This window comes from Panthera pardus, unplaced genomic scaffold (assembly GCF_024362965.1).
Source record: "Panthera pardus isolate Hobbes unplaced genomic scaffold, ASM2436296v1 HiC_scaffold_6, whole genome shotgun sequence".
NCBI classification, from domain to species: Eukaryota; Metazoa; Chordata; class Mammalia; order Carnivora; family Felidae; genus Panthera; species Panthera pardus.
This window is the reverse complement of record NW_026526991.1, coordinates 81,900,395-81,925,362: the sequence shown is the minus strand read 5'-3', so window position 1 is coordinate 81,925,362 and position 24,968 is coordinate 81,900,395. Positions and strand designations below refer to the sequence as shown.

The window sequence follows — 24,968 nt, the reverse complement described above, 5'->3', positions numbered from 1 at the left end:
AGACAGAGTTCTCTGTGGCTGAAGAACTGCACAGAACATGACTATGTCAGTCTGAAAGCATGTTTCTAGTAGCATGCTAAAGATTTTGAGCTTAGCACTGTCCTATGTAACATTTCTAGCACTTTTAATGAAAATCTTCCTTTGCAGAGGTGGGCAATTTTGTTTTTCAAAGAGGCAGATGGGAAATGTTATAGGCTTTGTGGGTGACATAAAGCCTCCATTGCATCTTTTTCTTTAAAGAAAATACTTTTTAAAAATGTTACAACTAGTCCTAGCCCAAGGACTGTACAAAAACAGGTGGCAAATCAGATTTCCCCGCGGGCCATAGTTTTCCAATCCCTGTTCTACAGCTTATCAACTTGAGGATGACATAAGAGAGAATGAGCATATTGCTTAACAGAATCAGGATCCATAAAGATATCATGAGCCCTGTGACAGGTTAGAACTAGAAGGTGCTGGAAACCTAGAGTTCAACCAGGCAAAACAACTCCTTGTCTATTTCCAGGACAAACTGAGATGGCCTTGGATTAGGGGTGGCAGAAATAAGTAAAAATAAATGCACCGTTTTATGCTTGAAATTCCAAACTCCCAATTACATGAGTACAGGATAGGCATTTATGGCTTAACAGCTGAACCAGTGAAGAATGGCATGTTAGCCAAGAGTCAGCCAAATCTGGGTCAAGGGTATGGTGTGATTCCCAATTCCACTATCCAGAATAAGATAACACCACTCAGCTTCTTGCCTTGGAGTGTTACATCAAAAGTCACTGCTGTTATATGTAGGGAAGGCTGAGGAAATTGGAAATGTTTAGACTGGAGGATGCATGTACCAGGATTTTAGAAATTGCAGAGCACATTAAAGCTACACAAGCATGGAATGAGCTGGTTTGTTGTTTGGAAGCCTTAGCCCAGTAGCCAGGACTTAGGGGAGGAAAGAAGCCTGGGAGGCAGTTGCTCACAGTTCCTTTGACTACTGAGACATTAGGATGGAATGTACATGTGTTTATTTCTCCCCTTAGGTCATAAAGGTTGAAATGTTTCATTCGCCAAAGGGCACATCCATTTTTCCTCATGCAACAATCCAACATCTCAAGGAAAAAGGCAATTTAGGAAAGAAGCCCCTATCATTATGATCAGAGAAACAGTGTGCTCCCAGATGGAAAGGGGGGACTCTGTCCTCACACTGTGCTTAACTCTTCCTTCCATCATCTCCCCTGAGTCCACTGTTGCCTTTCATAGATGTAATACAGACTGGATCCACTCCTTTTTTATATATAAAACTCTTCAAATATTTAAAGATATATACTCCCTAAATCACTGCTGCTTCTGGAAAGAGATCACTAATTCCTTCTACAGTTCATTAAATTTCACATATGCCATAGTTTCCAAACCATTGAGAACAATTTAGAGTTTCAAAAATTCTTTTTATGAGCATGGTTCCCATTTGCTCCTTTGGAAGCAAGGAAAGTATCATATTCTCTCTGTCTGTCTGTCTGGTCCCTCACCCCCTCCCACTCTGGGAAAACCATGTGAACAAAGTCCAGGAAATTTACATAACATATCTAAAACAGAGAGCTAGAAAGTGGGAAGTCCAGGATTATACCAAGTCTTTTGAGTTCCAAGCCTGTGTGTTTCCAGATTCTCTGTTAAAGGCTATACATTTAAAAGGGTGTCAAGTGTGGTATGGGTTTGCAATTTGGTAATAGTATTTTTAGCAGCAGGTACCACAAGGTAAATCTGATAAATCCTCAAGAATAGGAATAATATAAGCAATGGGGTGGGATACAAAATGACAGATATGGGAATCCTTTCTCTAGTTTGAAACTTTTTGGTTCTTTTACCCTCCATGATTCTATTTCAATCCACCACGAAATTCTTAGAGCAACTCCCTTAGCAGTAATAAACATAACTACAAAGTATCAGGTTTGTACTGTTCTGGGGTCCTTTTTACAGACCTGTATTTGAAGCTGGTATTGTGGGTGAGCAGTTGTCCTTTTCACATGTTCCCATCATTGAAGTTAAAGTCATAGTAGGAACTTCATTACTCCCTGAGAACACACAAATTAGAATATGGTATAGAGACAAATACGCAAATGACAAGAAATGAACATATAGTTACAAAGGCGTATAAATAAAAATCACTACTACCTCAACTTAGCTGTGATCCTAAAGTCTTTAAGGAACTTGGTTTGGAACTCTGAACACAGTTTTGTGTATTGAAGGCATTTTATAAATAGGGAGTAAGTTCACAAGCCAACCCACTAAAAGCCTTTTATACCTTTTTGAAGTGGCAAAGATAAAGTATTAATAATAATGCAGACCTTAACCACCATGTACAATGTTTCCATGGCCAAATGCATTCAGGATTCAGACTTGGAATGACAGAACACATTTCCCCCAGAGCAGTTGGTTTCCCAGATTCTAAGCCACTGGTTAGTCCCTATAGCAGGTAGAGACTTTCAGGTCATGGCAGTTCTAACAGTACAGTTGGGGGTGGGGGGTGGGGGGAATCTTTCTTTTCTCCCTTAGTTCCCAAGGATCCATCTGCTTGGCCTATCTCCCCAGCCAGAATGGAACAGAAAATGGTAAACTTCGTATCTGTGAGAAAGAAGCTTTATAAGAAATTTTTTTTGTTGTTAGTAACAAATACAAAGTAAAGAGGTTCATACTTCTCAAACCGATTTTTCTTTTTTTAAAAAAATTTTAATATAATTTATTGTCAAATTGGTTTCCATACAACACCCAGTGCTCATCCCAACAGGTGCCTGCCTCAATGCCCATCACCCACTTTCTCCTCTCCCCCACCCCCCATAACCCTTGGTTTGTTCTCTGTATTTAAGTCTCTTGTGGTTTGCCTCCCTCCCTCTCTTCAAACCGATTTTTCAAACAGTCATCAAAGTCCGTGAGAAGGAGGGGCAGGAGTAAGTTCATTTGTATATACAAAGGATTGAAGAAATACTCAAGTGCATATCAGAGCAACATCACACCAAGTTATCCTGGTTCTCTGATGAGATGAGGGCAGAAGTGACAAACAGGAGCTGAAGTTAGGACACATGATTGGGGGACGGACCAGGCCTGGGGTTGCCTGCAACCCAAGCCTTGGAGCTGAGAAAGACAGAGTCCACTCAGGGAAGGGAGGTCACACATTCACCTCCACCTTTCCTTGCCCCTTGACTGGGGCAAGCTCCGGGGAAAGGGCAGGTGCACCATCTGGTGCTGGAGAGGGTTTCTGGTGGTCAGAGAAGGAGAGAGATGGGGTTTCTGAATGTGTCCTGGTGGCCATTCTCTTACTTAATATTTATTGGCTCCATGCCAGGCTCTGAGGGCCCAGAGTCGAGGCCTCAGAGACCTGATAATTCGGGAATACCAAGAGGCAAAGACAGGATTACACTTGAGTGGAGGAAGTAAAGTACAGTTAACGTAATGGAGTGCATTACGAGAGAGACGTGAATTCTAGGAACAAACAAACAAACAGACAAACAAACAGAAAGCGTTTTGGAGAAGGATACATCTAAAGACATGGGATTCACACATAGAAAGATGGGGGGGGGGGGTGGTGGGCGGGATTCCTGGTGCAGTTTGTTATGACAAAAGGCACAGAGGCCAGCGAAGGCACAGACATGGGAGCAGAGTGACCTGAGCATCCAGGCTATTGTTTTAAACCAAACATCTCACAGCCAGTGCAGATCCCAGCAGTTTTTGAATCAATGAGACACCGAATCAATCAGAGGTTACAATGAATGAATTGGGCGGGAAGAAGGGGCTGCAGGTGGGGAAGCCACCTAAGAGGTTCCTAGTCTCCTGGGTGAGAGGAAATGAGGGTGGGAAGCCAGAGGACAGCACTGAGAAGGGGGAAGAAAGAACACGTGAGAAACACTGTAATCTCTGCTTGTCAACAGATCCTTCTCTCCAACTCCTTGGGCTTTTCTAAGACATGGGCCCCCCTCAACCCCGTCAAGTGGCAGCTGCTTCCTCTGTGGAGCGCGGGGCCCCGCGTCTCAGAGGTAGGATCTGCGTTTTCCTAAATTCCCGATGCCATTTGCAAATTATCCATCCTCCACTCTCCTATGTGTCTGCAATGCTCTGCCGCAAGCTCTAGAACTCCCAACCTTCCCTCCTTGTTCCCACCTCCTGGCTGTCCCATGACTATTTCCTACCCCCTGAACAACTGCACATGTCTGCCCTCCAGATTTCACTTGCTACCTAGGCTGGTTATCCTCAATAAGCTTTCACTCAACTTTGGGAGCAAATAGTGTTTGGTACTTGAAAAAACAAACTTGATGCTATTTATCAATAGACAGATGGTGTTACAAATTAAATAATTAAAAATATGATGAAAATAAAGGCGCTTTCCTCAGGGCACAATATCATATTCACTCTCAGCCCTATGCAACAAACATTCTCAATCTATGAAGAGTCAAGAGTTTAACTTCTTGTATACTAGATTTTCATAGTATTTACAAATGCTTTCTCTTATTTAACAGTTTTTCATGTAAATATGCACATTTTTAAAAAAAATTTTTAACTTTTATTCACTTTTTGATAGAGACAGAGCATGAGTGGGGGAGGGGCAGAGAGAGAGGGAGACACAGAATCCGAAGCAGGCTCCAGGCCTCGACAGCACAGAGCCCGACGCAGGGCTTGACCTCACAGACAGTGAGATCATGGCCTGAGCCAAAGTCGGACTCTCAACTGACTGAGCCACCCAGGCACCCCTAAATATGAACATTTTTTAATAAAGATCTTGACATTTTAGGTCTAATGCTGCCTATTTTGTAAGAAAAAAGGAAAGATATTTTTATATTTCTTTAAAAAAAATTTTTATTTTCTGGGGCACCTGGGTGGCTCAGTCAGTTAGGATCCAACTTTGGCTCAGGTCATGATCTCACGGTTTGTGAGTTCAAGCCCCACGTAGGACTCTGTGCTGACAGCTCAGAGCCTGGAGCGTGATTTGGATTCTGTGTCTCCCTCTCTCTCTGCCCCTCCCCTGTTCATGCTCTGTATCTCTCTCAAAAATAAATAAACATTAAAAATTAGAAAAATAAAAAAAAAAAATAAAAATAAAAAAATTTTTAACTTGTATTCATTTCTGAAAGACAGAGCATGAGTGGGGAGGGGCAGAGAGAGAGGGAGACACACAGAATGTGAAGCAGGCTCCAGGCTCTGAGCTGTCAGCACAGAGACTAACCCGGGGCTTGAACCCATAAACTGCGAGATCATGACCTGAGCTGAAGTCAGACACTTAACCAACTGAGCCACCGAGGTGCCCCTTTTTATATTTCTAAGGAAGAAATGTTCATAATGTCACTAACATCCTTTTTAATAACACAAAAATATTTATGACTAGAGTCAGAAAACAATAACTATTGTATACATTTGGATTCAGGGATTGTGATTGCTTCAGCTTCAGACTCTCCCTGTACTGAGTAACTCATTGTGATCATGCCTGGTAAATAAGAAATAATTAAAACCTGAAGATTTTTGTTTATGATTCACAGATAGTTTTGGGGGAGTTTGAGAGGCTACTTACAAATATTAGCCCTTTCTTTAAATATATATGCCTGTAAAATTCTGGAACAAGTAACATTTATGGGAGAACAGGAAAGACAGTAACAAAATATTTCACGTTCCTCTGAATAAAGATGAATACCTAGGTATGAAATTCAGTCTCCAGTTTAATAACTTTCAATCTATGTATATGACATTTCTATTCTGTGCTTTGATCACTTAGACTTAATAACAGATCTAAACATCACCTAATTATCCCATATTCTAAGCAAGAAACTACCATCTGTCATCAATTTAATAATCAAGAAATGTTTGTTAAAGGCAAGAAAGAATATTGTTTATAAGTCACCACTAATTATGTCATACCTTTAAATTTAATGGCTTGAGGGGAGAGTCATTTTGTGGTTTCCATTCTCTACAACTCATAGGCAGCAGAATCACCCAGAGAAACAAACAGCAAAGTGCAGAACTATGATTTGTATCCAGCAAAGCAGGAGAGGAGGAAAAAGAGTAACAAAGAAATTTAACCCAAACAACAAAAGGTAGGAAAGGGGGAAAAAAAGAAACCATTAGAAAGCATGATAAATAAAAATTCAAAGTAAGATGGAAAGAATAAGCCCTATCACCACAGGAATCACAGTAAGTCTAAGTGGATGATGTCTAACCAGTCAGAAAACAGAAATATTGTACAGAAATTGTGATAGCCACATACTGATGAATTGAGCTCCTTAATGACAGCATGTTGAGCATTTTTTCAATACCAAATTTCTTACTTCCTGATGGTTTCCAAATCAAAACATTTATCATTTTCAATTATTTAAGTATAATATGATGTACCGTGAGCAAACATATGTGGAATAATGGTTGTGAATGATGCTAGATGTTGTTCTTGGGGGGAGACAGGAAAAAAGAGGAAGAAAAGATTCCAAAGCCATTCTCCTACACTGAAGTTGTTGACTGTCTTCTAGAAAATAGTTAGCATTGTTGAAACTTTCTCACTGAAACTGGGCCCAGATGATGTTTCTTATATCAGGATTTCTCTATACACATTGACGGCTAAAAAACCGCTGAGGAGTATTGGACATTCATGAGCTCTCAGTGAACAAGAACATGTTTTCAAGGAAACATTTCCTCCATTAGTGTTTATCTGTAATGCTCTTAAGCTGTGTACAAGTCATGTCTGCCACGAGAGGAAGCTCATTTGGTGGTAATAGCAATACCTGTAACGGGAGTTCTGTTTTTCAGCCTATCCACTTCCATTGTGAAGTCATCCTTCAGAAAAAGGAATCCAATAATGGAAAACAGGTAGACAAGGATGAGAGCCAGGACTGCAGTTAGAATAATGGAGCGGCCATTCCGTGTGACACTCTTTATGACATTGAGCAGAGTCTCTTCTCTGTACACCAAATCAAACAGCTACAAAACAAAACAAAACAAGAAAAAAATGCAATGGAGCAAAAGCTGAATAAACGTAAAGGTAATTATGGATACAAATGCAAGCCATTTTAGTTTGTCTGCGAAAAAATAACAATCTAAGTGATACCTTAAAGGTGCACCAAAATATGTGTTTCTTCTACAGTTGGAATGTATTAATAAACTGTTTTTCAATAAAGATAACTCTAACACGGCATATAATGTGCATATAATGTGTGCTGGTTTCATAACCAACATAACTTTAATTTTGTAAGATACAGAAATAGCATAGTGTCACATTTGAATTTAGAAAAATTATAATACTATACTTAACCAACTTAGTTACTTATTCCTTATTTTTAATCTTACTGATGTTCTGCAGTTGCTTCTGGAATACGTAAAATGGCTAAGGTGAGAATGCTGAATTACATTTGCCTAAGTGATGAATAATTGACAGATTTATTAAATGTATTGTTTAATCGAAGGATTAGAGGAGAAACTACCAGAACAATTTGATGAGCCTGCTGCCATAGAAAAGATAGGAAATTTAAAAATATTTGAGGAATGGAAATGCATTTCCTGGCTACAGGGACATAACAAAGACAAAACCTATTATTTTAGTATGTACATTTGGAAACAGAAGTATAAGCAAAACTATAGGACACAATTTGTTAAATTTCCACTTCCTCTAATGGGTTATTATCCATTTTGTGTTTAGTAGTAGAGAATCTATGCACTGGTCAAGAACCTAGGTATGTGTTTGCTGTCTGGAGTCCACACCAAGAGCAATTTTATTTATTGCTCTATTATTAAGTTGAAATTATACATAAGCAAGTACATGTTATATTATCAAAAGCGGGTTAAAAGCAATAAATTAACATTCACTTAAAAAGGCATAAATATCTGTTTGGAAATGAATACTATTTTGGAAGTTGGAATAATTAAGGTTTGTCTCCTGCTCTCTGAGGGCACTGATTAGAATTTCTGAACTGGTTGAAATGATCCATTACCAGTGTCACAAATCCCTTCGGAAACACCAGGGCCTTGTTTATACTCTGTTTTGCTGAGTACTGAGGGTTATATACTTACTTTCCAATTTAATTCTAGTCTTGCAAATAATTGCCATAAAGATATTACCTTATTTGTTCACCTTAGGAAGTTGATATTTTATCATGATCATACATAAAAAAAAGTGTTTAAATATTTTGCTATCTGCTTATCTTCTGGAGGGAGCAGAAGCTTCCAGAAATAAAGTCAATGTTCCTCAGTACAGACAAAATTAACTAATGCAAATTCAACTTCCAAATTATCGACACTCTGACTTAACTTACTTAAGCATGTCATTGACATAAAGGAGATATTCCTTTACTTTAACTCAATAGTGGCTTAAAGAAAAGGTTTGGCAATGGACTCTAGGTCACTTCTGAATGGTTTCTAAAAGTTTATCACTTCCAGAAGCCCATGGGATGCTTACTAAAAATGCTTATTTCTGGGCCCCATTCCATTCCCATGGAATCAGAATCTTGGGAAGGCAAAAAAGGTATTGACATTGGGCAGGTTGATGGTTCTTTCTATTTATATCTGAAAGGAAAATGGCTTTTATTATTTTGGATAAAGTATTGGTATTTGTGGATGTAACTAGGAATACATATTCATGTATTTTTTAAAATACAATACATATTTTAAAAAATACTTAAATGCCATTTTGGCATCACGTCCATTATAATTTCCTTCTAGTACTCTAAACATCAAAATGGACAATATCCTTGGGGTGCCTGGGTGGCCTAGTCAGTTAAGTGTCTGACTCTCGATTTTGCCCAGGTCATAATCTCATAGTTTGTGAGATAGAGCCCCACATGGGATTCTCTCTCTCTCCCTCTCTCTCTGCCTCTCTCTTGCTCTCACTCTCGTTCTCTAAATAAATAAATAATAAATAAATAAACAAACTTTTAAAAATGGATAATATCGTTTTCACAAACAACCTGGTGAAAACAAATTAGCATCAGTATTGTAAGATTTGAAAGATAAAACACAAGAAGAAAATACAACTGGAAAATGAGGTTAAGTAACGTAAATTAAAAGTAACATTACTATCAATAGCTAATATAATAATTCAAATACACCTTCATTTTGCCAAATGCCTTTTCTTGGAAAACATAAAGATTTACATACATCATTTCACATGTTTTTTTATATTATCTCTTTAATGAATCTTGATAGTACGAGTCTATCATCCTCTCCCTATCGATTTTATAGACGAGAAGGGTTGAAGCACAAAAACATTACAGAATGTTTGTTATATATCACAGTCCGGTAAAAGTGCTGAGTATAATAAGACTTTATATATCACAGGCATGTTTTAAAAAGTGGATTCTTTATGGAAAATTAGAGCAGAAAGGGAATTCATTTGGATCCCTGGAACAGAAAAAAAAATCTACTTTTGACTGTTGAATAATCTAACTTAACTAGCTAGAAGATAGTTGTGTATCACGGGGGCTCTTTGAGAGTAAATAGAAAATTTGCCTCTTTTCAGTCTTCCTACATGGGTTTGCTAGAAAACAGGAAAGCAGTAGGCAATGGATTTGTTCCTCATGACCCAAGCAAACAGGGCCATCATAATGTTTTTAGATCTTTACCTTAGGTTTCAGGAATTATTTTACTGGCTAGTGCTCTCCACTGCATGCCAGCCATGGGTGGGAGATATAAATAAATTTCTCCCATGACATCGTGATATTAACCTGGTAGTGTTTTAGGTTTCAAAATATTACCACATATTTATACTGTCTCCTCTCCTAGTTTATGGCTATCAAACAGTCTATATATAGGAAGTAAAATGGATAACGTGAAAAACAAAAAACAGACCTCTAGAAGAAATCTGCAAATCCATTTAATGAGTTAGATACATGGAGATAAGCTTAGCAACAATGACACATTAAATCTGAAATGAAGACTTAAAACAACTCACTATGTTTTTTTTTACTAGGTTGGCAGTTTCTCCCTCTTTTTATGTATACGCCATTCTAAAGTCACAATAATATTTGTTGTTGTGAACAAAATGCAATGATTCCAGTACTATGAAAATATATCCCCATACTTTCCCCCTACACTCTGTTCGAGACTCTCTAAATGTAAAGCGAAGTAAGGATTTGGCCGAAACCAAAAGCAGCTGCTATATGAAGCCTGGGTCAAGAGGTGGGGTCGTTAGTGACTTCTCAGAGAGGAAATAAAGAATTCCACCACCTATGTGGTTTCTCAGAGGAAAAGATTAAAAATAATAATAATTCACACTTTTCCTAGGAAATTCTAAAAATAACATAATTTGTCCTAAATGTCAGGCCCTGCTTTAAAAAAAAAAAAAATCAAAGGAAGAGGCAGCATTGTGTATTTTTTCAGCATTGATTGTCCACACGGAGAAGTACTCACCAGGAAGCTATAGAAGAATTCATGGACAAAGAGGCCCAGCATGCAAACCAGGACATATGCCACGTGGTAGAGAAAGGCCATATCCAGGATGACCGCTCGGTAGCCTCGGGTGAAAGTGCCACGATTTCCCACAAAACTCACCAGAAACACTATTTTATTACAAAGCTACAGGGAGGAAAAGATTAGATTTTACTGTCTTATTTATCTGGAAACTCACAAAAATAACAGTCATTGGCAAAACCTGTTATTCATGAGTTCTGTGGTTTTCTTTTCTCATTTTTTTATTTGGTGATTTTTCAGCACTGCTTACAAATCTGCATGTAAACGTAATACACACAAAAGTTGTATTGTCTGCAGTTCCAGGGAAAATGAGAATGATGAACAGCCCCAGCTGGACAATCGAGGCAGACCTGAATTTAAACCCTGGCTGTCTCACCCCTGTCGCACCCTGGTCATGCAGCTGCAGGCCTGGACTGTTTCTTCAGAAGAATTGGAGTAAAGGAACTCCCATCGCATAGACCTCTTCAGAGTATTAAACAATTCATAATGCATTTGAAACACTTAGTACAATGATGCTTTAAATACTACTCATCATATTTTCCATATTAAAAATAATATATGTAATATTTTTATTATATTGGGTATGTAACAGAAAAGTATCTTCTCTGAAAATATCCAGAAAAGATCTATCCTTGATTTTTTTAGCCTAGACTTTCTCTACTGAATATTATTTTTAAAAAGCAAGCTGTTAAAGGTGATTCTTGAATTTAATTTAAATACATGAAAATATGAATATACTTATGCAGTTAGGTTAAAATAAATATAATGTATGCATATATTTTCTAAGCTCCATGTGAAGTAATTATTCATTAGATATTTTGGAGTGTTTATTATGCTTGGTGCTATGTATTTGTGTTTAAACTATTTAAAATTGTCTTTTGTGGTGTAACTTTGGAATATAGAAATTTACACTGAGATTCTTTGGCAATAACAGTGATCTGTGCGGTGACTTCCAAAGAACACAGTTATCGTAAACTTAGTGTCATATATTTGGTTCTGGAGTCACTACTTTATTTATAAACTAAAGAGACAATTCTGCCTCTTAGTCGTCATGGAAAGAATTATAGATTTCAAATTTCAGTTTTTCCAAATTGTTTCCTGAGTTCTTCAAGTTATCTGATGGCACCATATTTGTCTTTCTAGTCCAAACTTAAGTGAGGGAAAACACGTTGCTTTTTGCAACATTGTTGACTTTAGCTATATTATATATTTAAAAAATTGCCTTATGGAATGATTTAAAATAACATAAGAAGGAGCATAACACTTTGAGGCAGAAGTGAAATTTAAGAGATGGGAAAAACCTTTTCCTTCAACTTTCTGAAGTCCAAATCAATACAGACAAAATGAGAAATGTGTTAACAGTCAAACTGAATCAATAGCATAGAAGTTCAACCTTCCCTAAAATTTCACCATGCTAATTAACTATCTTTTCAATAATCAGTATTATCAGTTCTTCCATCGTCTTTTTGAGAACTTGAATAATGTCAGGCAGAAAGTTGTACTTCATTATTTTAGTATTTCATCATCAGATCTTTATTATTAAGCATTGTTACAGTATAATGGATGTCTTTATGATTATTATCCAAGAGTAAGTTTAATATTATAAAAAGTCATCATTTAAAAAACTCAGGAAATATATACAAATATATACAGGAAATATATACAAGGTGTTCAGATAAGTGTCCTATTTGACAATAAACAACCATGAAGATGGTGAAATACAGAATGTCTAGGTGAAGCAATATTCAATGTTTTACTCTTTAAATTGTTTTGAATGGCTATTTAAGTTCAAATTATTTGCCTTGATTCACCCACTATAGTTTATCAATACAAAAAAGAAATAATAAGTTCTGTAAAAAATAAAGTTAAAACCTGGAATTATGACTTTTCAGAAGGGTGGATATGTTCAAGACAAATTGTTCATGTGTTGTTTCCTGATCTTTACTTACCTAAACTGGATCATTAAAAAATGATGCAGGAAAACTATTTATAAATCTATACACTGAGGAAAAACAATACATTGAATTCAAGTTCTCAAAGCAATACACTTCAGTTCTCAAATAATGCAAAAGCCTTATTTCTGCCTAAAAAAGCCACTGCTACTTTTGCATGAAAAATAAAGGTTTGCCTTCTTTGTTTACAGGTTGATTTTTATTTTCCTTGAACTTTGATCTAGAGCTTGGTGTTGATGGATATGTCCCTGTTCTCTTGACTACGTCTCAAACTAGAGTGGAGTTGACATTGGCAGTGACATCCATCTATTTCTGTGGAGATCAGAAGGAAGGAAATTGTCCTTTGTTCATACCAAGGAGAAATAAGTATGAGAATAAGTGATGTGGGTAGGAAAGAAGTTGAACTCTGTTTTTTCCTGCACCGTGACCCTGAAATGTATACATTGTTTTTATAGAGCATTTCCATGAAAGTTGGGAATATTTATAGTAACGAAGAAATTACAAAACTTATTCTCCCTTTTCATGCCATGACTCGCTTGATGTTGTCTAACTAGTCCTTCATTTGTCAATACCGTTACCTAGGCAATCTTCGTTTCTGAGGCAAGGGTCTGTGTGGGCAATGATAAATAGAGGGAGTGGGAACTTGACAAGGTGGTTAAAAGACCAGCCCTTTCTGAATTGGTGCTGAGAAGAGTCTTGAATCAGCATACTAATCTAAATGACCACAACTGTCCCACATATTTTTAACATTTTCCATCTATTCTTCAAAATTGCCTTTCACTGTACATTTTGTTGAGGATGAGGTGACTCGGGTGATGGTGGGGGAAAAGCAGGCAGTCGGGTAGGGAAACAGCATCAATGTAAGCTTTCTGTGTGGCCTTTTGAAAAATGATTTACCAATAGGTTTTCTAAAAGCAAAAACAAAATTAATGTCCATTTGTTAATTAATGTAGAGTGAATCAAGTTCATTAATTTTAATTGGGTAAATTAATTCTATAGTACAGTACTGTTTTCATATATGCTTCATAATTCACTGATATGTCTTTACAGGACTTTTAACAGTGCAGCAGAATAGAAAGACACTGGACTAGAAGTTGGACCATCTGGGTTCCATTCTTGGCTCTGCCACCAGTTGCTTTAGTAAATCTTCCTGGTCTCTGTCAGATTCTGTATACTCATTTCTAAAATGAAATGCCTGGAAGTAATAATCCTTAAGGTGCCTCAACGGTCTAGAATTCTATGGGATGTCCTTTAAATTTTACTGTTCTATGTGATTACAGAAATTTATAGCTGCCTTTATGTTATCCTTTTTGTCTTATTTGGTTCTATGTCCCTGATCAGGAATTCTATCCCCATGTTACGTTGTGCCTAGGGGAAAACAATAACCTATTTTCCAGGAATAAACTATAGCGTCCCCCCACCCCCACTGAAAAAGGCCATCTAGTATTTATTGAAAAGTAAAATTGAATTTATTGAACTACACATTAACTACATTACTATATTGTCATCAACCATCATCCTTACTAAAACTGATGCGATTTGATTCAAAACTCTCCATTTCAATGGTGTTACAAAAAATCTCCATTTCAGTAGTGTTACATCTTACACAGGATACGGTTGTATGGTCAAAGCATAGGAAAATTTTCAGGTAGTCAATATCACCCTGGAAATCTTTTAAATTGCTGACAAAACAGTATCATAAACAAGGGTGGTGGAAACTATACTGTTTTTTAATAAATTCAACACATGCTAGTCCTTCCTCCAGCAACTGAAGCAGTTTTCTACTACTACAACTGAATATCAGTTAGTTATGAGCATTTAGTGACCATATTATATGAAACACAGGCTGTGTGTGTGTGTGTGTGTGTGTGTGTGTGTGTGAGAGAGAGAGAGAGAGAGACAGAGACAGAGACAGAGACAGAGAGAGAATGCTTTGACTCAGAATATATAATTGAATTTGTATATGTTAAGTGAACATATGGTGGGCTCAACATTATAGCAGTAACATGAGCCCTACCAGGAAACTATCTGCAGGTAAGTAACTAAGGGCATGACACTACTAAATTTGAACACTGTGGCTTATTGCTAATAGACAGCTATCTGCGAAACTCCACCTGTCTCTCCTGTCTGCAAAATGGCAAGACCAAGTTTCGGCAGAAGGAAACACTTTCACCTTACAAATAACTGTAGAAAGGCAAATAATTTACAAGTGCCCTAAATAAATTACACATTTCCAGGCACTACTACAGAAGAAAATAACATTGTACGTAAGAGTATTTAGAAGATATTAAAAGATCTTACACAGGTATTTACTGCATTATTAGAAAAAAATATCTAAAAATGTAAATAATAAAAATTAGTGGAATGGTTAAATACATTATATAGCATCCATATGACTGGGAATACTATCATTATTAGTGGTATAGAAATATTAGGTGATCCAAAATTTATAAAATGTGTGTTTATATTTACCAAAACAATATGTTAATTTCCATTACAACGTAGACAATGAGAAGTAAACTGTACTGGGTTAGAAGGTATGCGTTTTAAGAGAAAAACACCTGAATATTTTGAAACATCTTAAACATTGAGAGAACCCTTGTGACAAGACAGAGAAATTAGTTGCAATCTAAACAAAACTTTGATTTTAGAAATGAGTGAAGATGATAAAAATGGAGCATCAAAATAAACAGAAACTGATAATATTAAATGCTCAGAACAGACATTGAGGTTTTTCCTTCCACTTGTTTCCTGTTCCAGAAAAGTGACTGTCTACATTTGCTTAACATTATGAAAGACACTGAGTCAGAAACAAATAACTCTCTGTGGACCGAAACACAATTACTTTTACGATTATGGTACCAATGTTTTACAATTAAATAGCACCTCACATATTAGGAGCTTGATAAATGGCAGCCTTTTTTGCTATTATAGCATCACTGTTACTGCCCTGTTCTAAATCTTCACACTCAGCTTTTCAACAAGTGGTGGGTGAAGACTAAGCTTTAATATCTTCATTTCACTGATGAGAAAAATTACACTCAGAGGCTTGATCTGCCTATCTTGAATTCTGATTCCTCTTAAGGCATAACTGTCAGGTAGATACTTGCTTTTGTTTCTCCCTACTTCTGATACTTATAATTTTAGCACTTCTAGTTTTACCTGTTACACAATGCAAACTTTTAAGTTCCAATTAAGTAAATAAATATATTAAATCCTAAGTTACAAAATAGGGCTGATTAATGTTTGAATTTTTTTCCTGCCTCCTGGGAAATGGTAAAGCACAGGAAGAAGCCTGTTATGTTAAAAGTTAAGGTGAATGATTATTGGCTAAAACATTTTATTAATCTGTACAATATCAAAACTATAGATAAAACTTCTATCAATATTATCAAAATCACAATTATTCTATCCAGTTTGTTTGTTTCAAATTAAAGTTGATTATTTTCTTTGTCAAAATACCCTGAACTACCAAATTATAATGGGGGTGTGCAAATGGATTTTTTATGCTGTGAGAAATAGAAGAGTACTCACAGATTCATACAGTTAATAAGAAAGATACATTTCCATGTATTTTCTCCCCATGAAAAAATTAAAGTACAATACTTGCCTCTTATATGAATTTTCATTTCCTGTAATGAAACTATTCTCACCAAACCTTAGGCAGAAATCATCTTTTTAACCTGTCCCCAAGGGGGAAAGGAAAAATAATTCCAAATGTTTTTGGTTTCCACAATAGACATTAAAATGTTTTTCCTTATCTCTTTATATGTTCTTGAAGCTTCTGTATGGCAAGAACCACATTCTCCACTTCTTGGTGTTTTCAATGTCTATCAGATAACAGAGGCCCAATAAATGCTTGTTTTTTTCTGGCCCAACTCTAGCTAGCTATTATTTCAACTTATCAAACTTAGATTCTCTTTCTTGAATTAATGTCTTATTGAAGACCAGCTGCCATTTTATGAATATTATTTGCTTCTTCAAATAATCTGGCTCAAAATTGAATGTATTTTTTTAAAATAATAAGCCAGACTTCCTTAATTCAAGTTTTCTAATAGATTTAGAAAATTTTATTTTATTTTTAATTTTTTTAATGTTTATTTATTTTTGAGAGAGAAAGACAGAGCACGAGTGGGGAAGGGGCAGAGAGAGAGAGAGGGAGACACAGAATCCAAAGCAGGCTCCAGGCTCTGAGCTGTCAGCAGAGAGCCCGACGTGGGGCTCGAACTTGGAAACGGTGAGATCATGACCTGAGCCAAAGTCGGTCGCTTAACTGACTGAGCCACCCAAGCACCCCAATTTAGAAAATTTTAGATAAATCCATGAAGATTCTTCAATTAGCTTGGTTGGCAATATTGCAAAATTAGCTTATTTTCAAAACATTCAAAGTACAAGTTCAGTTCAAGTAAATAATTTTTGAATGTTTAAGTAGTAGGCATGAAGTGGGAGAAAAATGGAGTTGGGAATCAGGAGGGCAGGATTATACCATGAACATAACAACCCCTGCCCTCAAAAAGCTTAGGAATCGTATATTTGGTACTTGACAGAATTCTTCACTGATAGATCTCTTTGCATGTACAGTAAACTTCCCTTTATTGACAGTGATTGAGGAATAACTGGTAATTTGGTTGCCTGAATGTTCTAACTGGGACCTGTCATATATACCATGTTGAACCTTCAAAGAAGTGTAATATGCTAATGGACAGAAACACAGACTTGGTCATTCTATCTCAGCTTTATAATTCTCAAAAGTTTGGTTGACTATTTCATTTGTTCATTCTCAGTAAATACTTGCCATGTATTTTATGTACAAGGCACTGTAAATGTAGAAGAATACAAAGATAATTTTTCACTCATTCATTCACTCACTCATTAGTTAATTCATTAAAGAAATATTTGTTAGTACCAATGACAATCCAAGACACTGAATGGTCAATCATTATCCATAAGAAATGTATAATGTAGTAGGGGAGATAAGTCATTTATGCAGATACCAGAATATAGGACATTATGTTAGAAACACAGTACAAGATATAGACAGTGCTTCAGGTATTCAGCAGACATATTAGCAATATACTAATTGAACATTTTTTCTTTCATTGACCTGAGGATTTGCCCTTTTCTTAATATTCCTTTATGGATATACCATGTAGAAAGCTGTCTAATCCCTTTAAAATTTTATCTCTTGAGTACAATTATTGCTATTTGTATATGCTAATATATACATATATAATATATATGCTAATGTATACAATAATATGCTAATAATTGTATACATTAATGCTATACATTATTGCTATACAATAATAATGCTATACATATTGCTATACAATGGTACTCTGGCTTACTTATTTTAAACCTACCTAACAGAGGTTTGAAATGTGCTCCTTTGTTCTAATATTTTAAAATTTAGTGAAAAAAATATTAATTTCATCTATGTCTTTCACAAGTTTATAGGTTTTGTTCACATAAAAAGAGACCAATTTCGTATTTTCTCATATAGCAATCCTTTTTTCTTTGATCATTTTATAAAAGGTACTTACTTCTAAAATTCTACCAAATATAATTTAATCTTTCTTGGGTGGTTTAGAAGTCACTTTAGGATGTTAACAGTGGCTCAGAAGCATTTTTGTCAATAGCTTTGGGTATAGAAGGCATTAAAACTGGATTGGATTAAATTGATTGCAGAACTGGGTCACACCTCAAATGCCACCTTCTTAAATATATCAAATTTTTACTTGTCATTTTTTTCTCCTCAAAATTAAGAATGTACAAATTAAACTCTCATTAATTTGGATTCACAACACATAAGAATTTACTATGCATACCTGAGTTAAAATATATAGTTACACTTTTATAGTTAGTACATTTTTAATTAATTTATAATAGGACAAAGCTAAGTACTTACATTAGCTGCACCAAGAAGTATTAATGTAGGCCCAAGACCTATTGTATATATTGATCTGAGCATTACTGACACAAGAAATGGCCGAATACCCACAGGCTTGGAGAAGAAAAATAGCATCGATGTGCAGATTGCAACTGCTATCCAAAGTAGAACTGAGAACAACGGGGAAAGCGTACCTGTAAAATGTGGAAGAAGTTTATTTTTACTGAGGACAAAAGTAGAAAATGTAAAACTCTTTGCCACTCCACCTTATATAACAATAGCAAGTCAAGCCATAAGACACTGAATTTCATAACAACCCACTCTACACACTATATATTTAGAGGCAATGTCTCTGAACACATCCCTCATTATTACATTTCCAGAAAGTTTGTGGTTATTTTCAGGATGTTTAAATACTCCCTAGTTAATGTTCCTTCCATTAAGTCGGAGAATTGTTCATCTTTCTCTCCTATGAGAGTTATCGGTTAAATATTTCTTCTGCTAGATGTAGCTCACTTGGGAACCTTAATTCAAAATTTAGGATTAATGACTATTAAGTGTGCAGCTACATCATATGAAACCAAGTATTTTTTTCACTGAACTCATACCTTGCTTTCTTCTATTGTTATGAAGCTTCTATATTATAGATTCTTCTAAAGAATTCAGAATGTAAAATATCCAGTCTTTAGCGGCACCTGGGTGGCTGAGTCGGTTAAGCATCCAACTTCAGCTCAGATCATAATCTCATGGTTCGTGGGTTTGAGCCCCGTGTCGGGGTCTGTGCTGACAGCTCAGAGCCTGGCGCCTGCTTCACATTCCGTGTCTCCCTCTTTCTCTGCCCCTCCCCTGCTCACACTCTCTCTTTCAAAAAATAAACATTAAAAAAAAAAAAGAATGTAAAATATCCAGTCTTTAATAAAATAGACATAAGCTTTAGCTGTTAACACATACATGTGTATATATGTGTACGAATGTGTATATGTGTGTTTGAATGTATGTTCTGAGACGCAACTCAAGTTCTAAAAAGATGGTGAGCTATTTAAAGCCTCAGAAAACAAAAGTGGCCAAACACTTAAAAAAATGAACGCCATTACAAACAAAATTTCTTTAGAAATTACCCAAAACAAGTTTAAAAAATATATTTCCTTTCTAAAAAAGTATAATTCATTGATATTTGTACTCACTATGTGGATTTGAGGAATCCCTGGGTGAAGGTTGGGGGTGCTGGATTTGCAGAAGTAAAGTAAGGGGCCACATTCTTGGGCTGATTAGATCAGCTGTAGGACCTCAAACACGGGTCTATTGGCTAATGAAGTCACAGGAGAAACAACAAAATGGAGATTTTCCACTAGTTATTTCTTTTGGCCAGTTTCATTATTTATAAAATTCACTTCTGCATGCAAAACACCACAAATGCTTTGGTGTGTAGAGTTTCTGTATTATCACTGACACCCTGGGATTATTTGAATTCCTTCAATGAATTCTGTGTAAGCCTTTAGTTCATAGTGAGTGCTAATAGATCAAAAATAGGTAGGAAGAGTCTGTTAGACATTAAAAAACAAAACAAAACAAGTCAGGAAGTAAACAGCATTAGCTGTTTTTTTTTTTTTTCAGTGTTTATTATTATCATGTTGCCTCAAACAAACAGTGATGAAAGAAATTTGGGAAGAGAGAACTGATCTAAGTTCCTCACCATATTTATGATCTGATTACATGACTTTGAAGATGGGGAAAGAAGAGGGGATACAATTCTCTGGAAATTAGCCTAATTCCCATCTTCTGGCAATGCTAACAAAATGGGTACCCAATTCATGTTTATTATTATGTTGGCTGATTCACACTTTATGTCTACCAAAACATAGCCTGACCACCAACAACCCTAGCTTCACAGATCTCAAAGATCCATGGAGACCATAGTGCCTTCAACTTTCTCTCATTCTTATTTGGACTCTGTCAGAATGTTAGCTTTGTAAGAGTGATCTCTGGGCCTATCACAAATGTGGCATGCAGCAATGAGTAAATATTCATTGATTAAATGAATAAACAAAAACATAATCTGTGAGCTCATTTTGAGTCCATAACTAAGTCTCTGGTTAAAAATTTGCTAGTTGTGGAGCTTCACTCTTAAGTTTACTAAAACTGCCAACATCGATGTTCATTTAACAACTTTCAGCCAGTCACTGGACTCTTCAGTATAATTCACAAGCAGTGGCTTGGTGCAACATTCTTATTTTATTTTATTATTTTTAAATTTTTATTTATTTATTTTTGAGAGAGAGAGAGAGAGAGAGAGAGGCAGAGAGAGGGAGACAGACAATCCCAAGCAGGCTCCACATTGTTAGTGCAGAGCCCAAACCAGGGCTTAAATTCATGAACCATGACATCATGACCTGAGCAGAAATCAATAGTCGGACGCTTAACTGAGCCACGCAGGCACCCCATGACATTCTTATTTTAAAAATCCTAGTGTTGACACTAATAGTTACACTGCTCATTGTTATTTATGCCTGATAGGCTAAACACATCTTGACTATTCTTTCCTAGACAGTATCTGGCCTGCCAAGATTTCCCCTAGATTAAATAAGAAAGTATTGTGTGTGTTTTTTTAAGTTTGTTTGTTTTTTTGTTTGTTTGTTTTGAGAGAGAGACAGCAAGAGCAAGAAGCACATGCCCATGAGTGGGAGAGGGGAAGAGACAGAGGAAGAGAGAGAATCCCAAGCAGGCTCCACGCTGTCAGCATGAACCCAATGCAGGGCCTCGATCCCACAAACCAAACTGTGAGATCATGACCTAAGCCCAAATCAAGAGTCAACATTTAATTGCCTGAGCCACCCAGGAGCCCTGATTAAACAAGAAATTGTAACCATGCACTTAAAACTGGACATTTGACCACCAAAAGACTGCTAGAACTGATACATGAATTCCACAAAGTTGCAGGGTGCAAAATCAACAAACAGATATGAGTTGCATTTTTATATACCAATAATGAAGCAACAGAATGAGAAAGAAACTGATCCCATTCACAACGGCACCAAGAGGCATAAAATACCTAGGAATAAACCTAACCAAAGATGCAAAAGATCTGTATGTTGAAAACTATAGAAAGTTTATGAAGGAAATTGAAGAAGATACAAAGAAATGGAAAAACATTCCATGCTCATGGATTGGAAGAATAAATATTGTTAAAATGTCAATACTACCCAAAGCAATCTACACACTCAATGCAATCGCAATCAAAATTGCAACAGCATTCTTCTCGAAGCTAGAACAAGCAATTCTAAAATTTGTATGGAACCACAAAAGACACCGAATAGCCAAAGTAATACTGAAGAAAACCGAAGCGGGGGCATCACAATCCCAGACTTTTGGCCTCTACTACAAAGCTGTAATCATCAAGACAGTATGGTATTGGCACAAAAACAGACACATTGACCAATGGAATAGAATAGAAAACCTGGAATCGGATCCCCAAATGTATGGCCAACTAATCTTTGACAAAGCAGGAAAGAGTATCCAATGGAAAAAAGACAGTCTCTTTAGCAAATGATGCTGGGAGAACTGGACAGCAACATGTAGAAGAATGAAACTAGGGGCGCCTGGGTGGCTCAGTCGGTTAAGCGTCCAACTTCGGCTCAGGTCATGATCTCACAGTTCGTGAGTTCGAGCCCCGCGTTGGGCTCTGTGCTGACAGCTTGGAGCCTGGAGCCTGCTTCACATTCTGTGTCTCCCTCTCTCTCTGCCCCTTCCCTGCTCATGCTCTGTCTCTCTCTGTCTCAAAAATAAATAAACATTAAAAAAAATTTTTAAAAAAAGAATGAAACTAGACCACTTTCTTATACCATACACAAAAAGAAACTCAAAATGAATGAAAGACCTCAATGTGAGACAGGAAACCATCAAAGCACTAGAGGAGAAAGCAGGCAACAACCTCTTTGTCCTCAGCCACAGCAATTTCTTACTCCACACATCTCTAAAGGCAAGGGAATTAAAAGCAAAAATGAACTATTGGGACCTCATTAAGATAAAAACCTTCTGCACTGCAAAGGAAACAATCAACAAAACTAAAAGGCAACCAATGTAATGGGAAAAGATATTTGCAAATGACATATCAGATAAAGGGCTAGTATCCAAAATCTATAAAGAACTCACTGAACTCTACACCCAAAAAACAAATAATCCAGTGAAGAAATGGGCAGAAGACATGAATAGACATTTTTCCAAAGAAGACATCCAGATGGCCAACAGACACATGAAACGATACTCAACATCACTCATCATCAGGGAAATACAAATCAAAGCCATACTGAGATACCACCTCACACTTGTCAGAGTGGCTAAAATGAACAACTCAGGAAACTATAGATGCTGGCGAGGATATGGAGAAATGGGAACCCTCTTGCACTGTTTGTGGGAATGCAAACCGGTGCAGCTGCTCTGGAAAACAGTGTGGAGGTTCCTCAAAAAATTAAAAATAGAACTACCCTATGACCCAGCAATAGCAGTACTAGGAATTTACACAAGGGATACAGGACTGCTGATGCATAGGGGCACTTGTACCCCAATGTTTATAGCAGCACTTTCAACAATAGCCAAATTATGGAAAGAGCCTAAATGTCCATCAACTGATGAATGGATAAAGAAGATGTGATTTATATATACAATGGAATACTACTTGGCAATGAGAAAGAATAAAATCATGCCATTTGCAGCAACATGGATGGAACTGGATGGTATTATGCTGAGTGAAGTAAGTCAGTCAGAGAAAGATATATGTTTTCACTCCTATGTGGATCTTGAGAAACTTAACAGAAGGCCATGGGGCAAGGGAAGGGGAAAAAAATAGTTACAGAGAGGGAGGGAGGCAAACCATGAGACTCTTAAATACAGAGAACAAACCAAGGGTTATGGGGGGGGGTGGGGAAGAGGGGAAAGTGGGTGATGGGCATTGAGGAGGGCACTTGTTGGGATGAGCACTGGGTGTCATATGTAAGCCAATTTGACAATAAATTATATTTAAAAAAATTGGGCATTTTATCCCTTTGTAGAAAGAACTCAAAGAGCATCTAATGTAGTACCTTGCACATAGTTTAATGCTAGATACATATTTGTGAAGTTAATAAACTTAAAAGTTACTTAAAATGGCAATATTGCCAATTGTCAATAGGTGCAATCATATTCTGTAAGAATGGTCACATTGGCTTCAGGCTGAAGATTTAATGCAAAAATAGTAATAAATTTAAACTCTGACAACAGTATAGTACAAATTGTCAAAGACAGTTTTTACCCACTAAATGTGGGAGGGGTGACTCTTCTTAATATTTTATATTTGTATAAATTTTCCATTATAAGCATTGTTACTTTAATAATGGAATTTTTTTAAAAAATTCACTCTACATATTTTTAAGTCTTAAAAAGTACGAAGTTTGTCCTTTATGGGAGAAAATTCAAACAGCAAACTTGGCGACCTCAATTCAATTCACATAATGGGAGTATCTTATCCATTTCATAGTAACTCGTTTATAGCTTACTGTACAGAACACGCTGCTTCTTACCTCAAGTCTCTCTCCATTTCTCTGCCTTCCATGTAACCTCCTAAGACTTTCCTGTTTCTCCCACCTCATTCCAGCTAAAGTAGACATCCAGCCATAAATCCATGGGTGGTCTTCACTTATTGTGCCTTACTCATTTCTTCGTCCCTTAATTAGACCATAAGCTCCTTGAGGGCAAGGACAGCTTTACCAACCTCTGTGTCTTTAGGGCCTAGTACAGTGCCTGGCATATAGACACACTTCATCAGTGGTTGTTATTAAATTGAATGAATTAAAATAACCTTGAAGAACTTAACTTTCTTTAACACAAAGCACTGGAGGGAAAAACAAATTGCACTCTAAATTTGAAACTGATTTAGGAAAAAAAAACATGTTCTCTGGATATAAGAAATTCCCATAGCAGCAATTTTCTCCACTAATTAGTCTGCCTTTTCCAAACTGGGCAGGGGCAGTTGGCATGGCAAATGTTCAGCTTCTGGATGGACATCTAGGATATTCTCTAGCACCAACAGCTGCAGCCATAACCTCATTACTCAACTCTGGGCACAAGTTTCCTTTTTAGAGAGGCATATGTTAAATAAATAAACCAATCAACCAAACAAAGAAGCCAAAACCAAAACCAGTAGCCATACAAATAAACCTTGCATTCCTGAATAAATGTAAACTGAGCTCACCCTTCCTAAACCTGGCATCAGTCATCTGATTCCTGGTGGAAATGACCAATCAAAATCAATCCATACCATTGGGAAAGGTCAAAGGGAAAAAAGGGCTTCCTCTCCAAAAATGGTAAAGAGGAAATGAGAGAAAAAACCCAAAATATTTAGAATGGCATAAAAAGTGACCTGTGTTAACTTCTTTTTGTTTTTACATCTAACAAAGTTTCCTACAGCCCAGTTACCAAGTTGAATCGTGTGGGACAGAGGAGAGCGGTCAAGTGGAAATGCCTTCAAGAGCTCACAGTTTCACGCTGAGAGGTCCTCCATTTCCCAAGGGTAAGAAATGTTTATCCCAAGACACAGGACCTTTCAGTTGCCCAAAGAGGCCTTCCTCAGCAACTCCTCACTGTTCAGGAGGAGATAGATCAAAGCTAGTCCATTGTCTCTCCAGTCAGAAGCCACACATTCCTGTCAGGTTCCCTCCACATAACCAGGAAAGGTAGTGACAGGATTGTTA

The 24,968-nt window shown here is 36.7% G+C and overlaps 1 protein-coding gene across 6 annotated transcripts in view; it reads right to left on the bottom strand.

The window, feature by feature from the left end:
• Window positions 1-24,968, bottom strand: part of ITPR2 (inositol 1,4,5-trisphosphate receptor type 2) — a 488,958-nt gene that overhangs the window by 73,349 nt on the left and 390,641 nt on the right. For 5 of the 6 annotated variants that reach the window (XM_019452273.2, XM_053895795.1, XM_019452277.2 and 2 more), the window contains 4 exons: window positions 18,265-18,440; window positions 10,345-10,509; window positions 6,729-6,924; window positions 1,956-2,048 (listed from right to left, as the gene is read on the bottom strand). In XM_019452273.2, coding sequence (XP_019307818.1) covers window positions 1,956-2,048; window positions 6,729-6,924; window positions 10,345-10,509; window positions 18,265-18,440 — 630 coding nt within the window. Of the gene's footprint in view, window positions 1-1,955; window positions 2,049-5,874; window positions 5,978-6,728; window positions 6,925-10,344; window positions 10,510-18,264; window positions 18,441-24,968 lie in introns of those variants that run through there. The other variant, XR_008419706.1, reaches the window with a different exon arrangement.